General features: G+C 34.9%; 1 protein-coding gene across 3 annotated transcripts in view; it reads left to right on the top strand.

Annotated features, from left to right (window-relative positions):
* The window catches only part of LOC125030674 (zwei Ig domain protein zig-8-like), a 41,215-nt gene that overhangs the window by 28,426 nt on the left and 5,289 nt on the right, over positions 1-7,500 (top strand). For 2 of the 3 annotated variants that reach the window (XM_047620869.1, XM_047620868.1), the window contains exons 3-4: positions 1,471-1,551; positions 3,183-3,315. In XM_047620869.1, coding sequence (XP_047476825.1) covers positions 1,471-1,551; positions 3,183-3,315 — 214 coding nt within the window. The remainder of the gene's footprint in view (positions 1-1,470; positions 1,552-3,182; positions 3,316-7,500) is intronic. The other variant, XM_047620870.1, reaches the window with a different exon arrangement.

Raw genomic sequence — 7,500 nt, 5'->3', positions numbered from 1 at the left:
AATCTAAAAATATATAGGAACTTAATCCTCAGGGCCCCCAGTAACTACGCCGGTGTCCGTGCGTGTCTCGTAGAAAGAACTTGTCAACCAGAACTTAATTATAAACGACTTGTACTTTTACGAGACAGTAACGCAAAAATAAATAAAACGCAGAAGAGGAAGAGGCTGAATAACTTAGAAGATAATGACAAGGAGGAGGAGATATGATAAAGTACAGAAAAGAAGAAAACAAAAACGTAATTTACTTTTATTTTACTTGTGTATCGGAAGGGAGTCATGGAAACTGCACTTACCATATGTGGAAGGTAAATCTTTAGCTGTTCTGTACATATGTACACACACGCAAATACATAAACATATAGATGTATATACACACACACACACACACACACACACACACACACACACATATATATATATATATATATATATATATATATATATATATATATATCCATATGTATATATACACACATATATATACACACACACACGTGTGTGTGTGTATGCACCCACACATACATGCGTGTATGCTTAAACTTCTGTCGGTAGCAAAAATGATAGAAAGCAATAATAACACATTCTCATTTTGATTTACTATGGGTATACCTTATTGAGGTAGCTTGAAAAAAAATAGATATGCAAGATCTACGAATATGAAGCCTCCAACCATTGATTTTACTCTATAATATATGCGTAAATCAGAGAAAGAGAGGGAGAGGAAGGGAGGGAGAGAGAGAGAGAGGGAGAGAGACAGAGAGAGAGAGAGAGAGACGAAGAGATAGAGAGGGAGATAGACACACAGATAGACCGATAAACAGACACACAATAAGAGAAAGACAGAGACAAATAGATAGGTAGACGAACAGCCAGACAGACATAGACAGAAAGCCAGACAGACAGACAGAGCTAGATAAATAAAGAGAATGGGGAAATGGAGAGTGAGAGAGAGAGAGGGTTTGTACGAAAATTGAGAGAAAAAACAAAACAAAACAAAAAAAAAAAAAAAAATTAATAAAAGATGGTTTACGGCATGTCAGAATTGTAAATGCTACTCTGATATTCCATTGTTTTGTTATATCGGGAATTATCTTCATAAAAAGATTCTCATTCAAATTCGACAAATAATGAGTGTAATTTCTATGTGAATTTTAATTTGAATAATTGATATCAGTGTATTTCCACGAACAAATTACACACACATAAATACAAATAATCACATACAAACACAATCAAAGACCCGCATACACGCACTCACACACAAACACACAGTCTTTCTCACACACTCATTCTCTCTCTCTCTCACACACACACACACACACACACTTACACAAACACACACCTTATTCATAACTCCCCCCCCCAAAAAAAAAAAAAAAAAAAAAAAACTTTCTACCTATCCAAGCTTTACTCCACTTCAACTGAACCAAATCGTCAATAATAACACGTACCTTCCTCTTCTTCCCCCAGCGTGTGTCGTGGATAAGACAGCGAGACCTGCATGTCATTAGTGCTGGGTTTGTGGTCTTCGCCTCAGACCAGAGATATCGGGTAGGACTGGTGACCTGTAGTTTGTGTTGCATTCAGTGTTGTGTCTCCCATGTCGTGTGGAAGTTGTATAGTTTTTTTGTTTTTAATTCTCTTTCATCTTTTTTTTTTCTCTTTTTTTTGTTCTTATTTTCGTTTTCTGTGCTTTTTGTTTGTCTGTCTGTACCCCAATATCTCTTCTTCATTGTTATCATTATTGTTGTTATTTATTATCATTATTGATGATATTATTATTATTATTATTATTATTATTATTATTATTATCATATTATTATTATTATTATTATTATTATTATTATTATTATTATTATTATTATCATATTATTATTATTATTATTATTATTATTATTATTATTATCACCATCAACATCATCATAGTAGAAAAACCCATAATGCAAAAACTTATATTTATTGAATATGAGACTACAGTTTCGAAATCCACCTGGATGCCATCTTCAGACCTGAATATCACTAAGACACGGAAGAGTGTTTTACCATTCATCATCATCTTCATCATCATCATCATCATCATCATCATCATCATCATCATCATCATCATCATCATCAGCAGCAGCAGCAGCAGCAGCAGCAGCAGCATCGCCATCATCATCATTATCATTATCATCATCATCATCATCATAATCATGATCATCATCACCATCACCATCACCATCACCATCATCATCATCATCATCATCATCATCAGCAGCAGCAGCAGCAGCAGCATCGTCATCTTCGTATCATCTTTATCATTATCCTTATCATTGTGATTATTATAATTATCTTATTATCCTTATTATTATCACTATTATTAGTAGTATAACTATTACCTTATTTCATTTATTATTATCATTGTTGTTTTTGCTGTTGTTGTAATAATTATTATTTTTTGTATTATTATTATTGTTATTATCATTATCTTTATTTCATTATTTTATGATCATTATCATTATTAGTATTATTATTATCATTATCATCCTTATCATTCTTATGATTATCATTATTATTGATATTATAATTATCCTTATTATTATCATCATTATTACCAGTATCACTATTATTATTCTTATTATTATCATCATTCTTCTTTTTCTTATTCTTATTCTCATTCTCATTATCATTATTATTACTATTATTATCATTATTACTAGTATTATTATTGTCATAATTATGATTATAATTAATGTTTTTATGATTGTTATTATTATTATTATTATTATTATTATTATTATCATTATCCTTATTATTATCATCCTTATTATTGTCATTGTTATTATCATCATTATTGCTATGATTATCATTGTTGTTGTTTTTATTATTACATTTGATATTATTGTTATTACTATTATTACCATTATCATCATCACCATCATTATTATTTCTTTTATGTAATATTTATACATTTTTTTATATTACAGGGACATATTTTACTGTCTCCTTCTCCTTTTTCCTCCTGCTCTTAATTCACAATTTAGTCTAGCCCCTTTTTATGCGTACGAAAGACATGCCTAAACTAACAACAACAACAACAACAAAAATCATAATAATACAAACAATGAAACTGAAACAATGAAAACGAAACAACGAAACCATTCATCACTAACATCCTAACCACCAAAACATGTTTCGAACAGGTCATCCACCCCGCTACCTCCGATAACTGGACTTTGCAGATCAAGTACGCACAGCAAAGGGACTCGGGAGCGTACGAGTGCCAGGTGAACACAGAGCCCAAGATATCGATGGCGTTTTACCTTACTGTGGTTGGTGAGTGATTGCCTTTCTTTTGTTTGTTTTTATTTGTGTTTTCATTGTTGCTTCTCTACATAAGAATATACATATATAGAAACACGTACACGGAAATACATGCGCGCACACACACACACACATATAGATAGATGACAGACAGATAGATAGACAGATAGATAGATGGATAGATAGATTGGTAGACAGAGAGATAGATGGAGAGATAGATTCATAGATATCGATAGATGGATGGAGAGATAAATTGATAGATATATCTACCAAGTGACCTACCTATCTGTCAACCTGTCTGTTTGTCTGTCTATCAAGCTCTTTAACTATTTAACTATTTATTCACCTATATATCTATCTATCTAATTATCTATTTATATATATATTCGTCTGTCTTTGCGCCCCTCTATTTATATTCAGTTATTTTTTTCATTTTTCTTTATCTGTATATATCTATTAATTTACAAACATTTCTTTTTGCTTTGTTGATGTGTTGTTCTTCACCGTAAATAGATTTATAATAGCATTAATGATTTAAATGAATTGAATATTAATGAGGTGAATTATTACAGAAATTACAAACTGTGTCATACATTACATATTAGCCTTTTAATAAATCATTTAGAGTACAAATAAAAAAAGGTATTAGAGATGTGTCCTTTCGTATAAACTTAGAATAGATATCGATCGAGGGGGGGTAGCAACTGTGATAGTGGTAAATATAAGATACTAGTAATGACAGGTATCAATGGAGTGTTTGTGTGAATTATGTTCGGAAGGTACACAATTATACTGCGAGGGAGATATGGCGCTGCAGTAGTATATAAGTTAATCGTATATAATTCAGAAGTCTTGAGAAATGTGTTTTCTCTAACAATATATTTCAGGATTCATGCATGGGAAGAGTGTGTTATTAACAAATGTCTATAAATTTCTGAACGTGGGTTGTATATTTTGGATGAGCTTAGATCAGTATCATCAATTTCGATTTTTCTAAAATCAATCTCTCCCTCTCTCTCTTTATCTCTCTGTCTGTCTCTCTTTCTCTGTCTCTGTCTCTCTCTATCTCTTTCTCTGCCTCTCTCTCTATCTTTCACTGTCTCTCTCTCTCTCTTTTCTCTGCCTGTCTGCCTACCTGCCTGCCTGTCTGTCTGTTTGTCTGTCTCTCTCTCTCACTTGATCTTCTCTTCTATAAGTAATTCATCAACCCTTCCATCGTGAACTCTCACACTTCGCACTGCAAAAGACAGCTGTCTGTTTATATGATCAGGATGTCAAATTGCAATTGAACGAGGAATAGAGGATTGGAGATGATGTGCATCCATTTCAATTCACTCAATTCATGACAATGTTCAGATAGTCGTAGCATAGGCTGGTTGATTATTCTCAATTTGTGGGCAGGTATTCCGATTGTTTCAATGTTACTGGTTAGTCTCGAGTGTTTCATTCTGTCGGGTGCTTTAGTATTATAATAATGACATCTCTCTCTCTCTCTCGCTCTCTCTCTCTCTCTCTCTCTCTCTCTCTCTCTCTCTCTCTCTCTCTCTCTCTCTCTCTCTCTCTCTTACACACACACACACACACACGTGGGCAGGTATTCCGATTACGTCAATGTTACTGGTTAGTCTCAAGTGTTTCATTCTGTCGAGTGCTTTAGTATAATAATAATGACATCACACACACACACACACACTCACACGCACACACACACACACACACACACACACACACACACACACACACACACACACACACACACACACACACACACACACACACACACAGACACACACACACACACGCATATATATAATCTTTACTATTTACAATCATTCGTTCACCAGTTAAATTGAAGATCATTTCACATGTCTCCATGTTTCTACACGTCAAAATGGATACGGTCTAGACGCTTTCCTGGTATTGGATTGCCCTACGCTTTTACAGAGTGCAACGTAATTTTACTTTTATGGGGTTATTAAGATTACTCAGCAAAAGATACAGATGTAATGGTTAGGAGATATTGTGGCGTATTTCTGTTCTGTGGATCGTATTCATATAAAGTTCATAAGCTTGAGTTTTTCTGTATCAAAGATTTAGAAAGAATTCGGCCGGTAAGTTGTCAGTGCCCGTGCCTTGTTTTTTTCAGGAGCTTTCCGACGATGCATATCACCTGATATAAATTTTGTGGTTGCTGAAACTTGGGATTATGTTGTCTTAATATTTGATAAACTTTCGTGTCACTGTTTTTGTGTATTTTCTCGTCTTGCATGGCTTTACATTGTTTTTTAAGATGTAAATCTATTGGATATATTATCACTCAGAGAAATTCCTAGAACTGCTTTATTGTTCACGGTAAAATCGACTATTCTGAAATTTTCACTTCCCTTAAGACGGTTGAGACTCTAGGATATTCATTTTTTTCCTGCAAGAAAGTGTCCAGTTATTTAATGACAGTGAGATTTTGCCCGCTAAAGCCCGACTGAACTTGTATATACCGGCTTCTAAACAACAACCTTTTTGCTAGGACTTGAAAAGGGATTTTTGAGCATCTTTTACATTTACATTTTACTCATAGACTATTGGATTCCACAATCCTCCAGAACTCCAGATGAAAGCAGTTTATTAATTATTGCCTTTTGGTGATTCCGTCTAATATTTACTATACACTGTCCTTTTCCACGTTTATATGCTCCTTTGCAGTGTATGTCTTTGAATCGTTGAAACCCTAATCAGGGGCCTTCACTGTGTCAGGGGGATTTAGTGTTTAGTCGTGTAATTTTCTCCGCACCCATATCAAGTATTACTGATTCGGTTCTCGCCAGCCCTAGGAGTAGTACCATTGGCTGTGTGTGTGTGTGTGTGTGTGTGTGTGTGTGTGTGTGTGTGTGTGTATATATATGTGCATATATATATATATATATATATATATATATATATATATATATATATATATATATATTTATACGCACATATATTAGAGAGAGAGAGAGAGAGAGAGAGAGAGAGAGAGAGAGAGAGAGAGAGAGAGAGAAATGCACTCGCAAACATAGACATAGGTGTGCGTGTATACAAGTGGTTATATTGCTTCTTCTCCGCAATAGTTTCTGGAAAACAGCTTTAAAACGAACTAAACGATGAAGAATAGTAGTTTAGACTCTAAATCAGATAAAATCATTGCCATTGGTCTTAAAGAAAGATGTAATGATACAGATAACCTTGAGTGGGAATTTCTGCTTAAGATATTGTTGAGATTTTAAAGAAAGATTTGTAAAAAATGAATAAAACGAGAGAGTGAGAGGGAGAGAGGAGAGAGAAAGAGAGAGAGAAGCGGGAGAGAGAGAGAGAGAGAAAGAGAGGAGGCAATGAGTGAGAGAGAGGGAGTGTGGGTATGGGTGTAGGTGGGTGTATATGTATGTGATGTGTGTGATGTATGCGTGTGTGTGCGAGAAGAGAGAGAGAGAGAGATAGAGAGAGAGAGAGAGAGCGAGAGAGAGAGAGAGAGAGAGAGAGAGAGAGAGAGAGAGAGAGAGAGAGAGAGAGAGAGAGAGAGGAGGCAATGAGTGAGTGAGAGAGAGAGAGAGAGAGAGAGAGAGAGAGAGAGAGAGAGAGAGAGAGAGAGAGAGAGAGAGAAAGAAAGAGTGGAGGCAATGAGTGAGTGAGAGAGAGAGAGAGAGAGAGATAGATAGAGAGAGAGAGAGAGAGAGAGAGAGAGAGAGAGAGAGAGAGAGAGAGAGAGAGAGAGAGAGAGAGAGTAAGAGATAGAGATAAAGAGAGAAAGATTGAAAGAGATATAAAGAAAGAATGAGAGGGAATGAACAACAAAGAGAAACACAGACATGGTTTTCAAGTGCATATATTACCCCGGAACACACACCCACGATCATATACTATTTTCAGAAAGGCCAAATCACACACCAGTCACACTTTCTTTCCCTATAAATCTTAGCATCACTTATAATCTAGAAGTGTTCAGAAATACACCATAAATATTGTTCCCGTTGTGATCAAGTGGCAGAGTGTCTTAGTGATGTCTGTTCACCATGCGATTTCTAATTTTTTCCCTAGTTTATTTGCTTTAATTCAGCGGTACGTGGTACTAAAATGGTACTTGGGGAGTGTGTACATGTACGAGATAGGTTTTAAGTTTTTGTACTTGAGTTTCGGAATTTTGGCGCAGTGTGTGTGTGTGTGTGTGTG

This window comes from Penaeus chinensis, chromosome 11 (assembly GCF_019202785.1).
Source record: "Penaeus chinensis breed Huanghai No. 1 chromosome 11, ASM1920278v2, whole genome shotgun sequence".
Lineage (NCBI taxonomy): Eukaryota > Metazoa > Arthropoda > Malacostraca > Decapoda > Penaeidae > Penaeus > Penaeus chinensis.
Note: the sequence above shows the minus strand (reverse complement) of the source record. Positions and strands in the feature narration are given on the sequence as shown.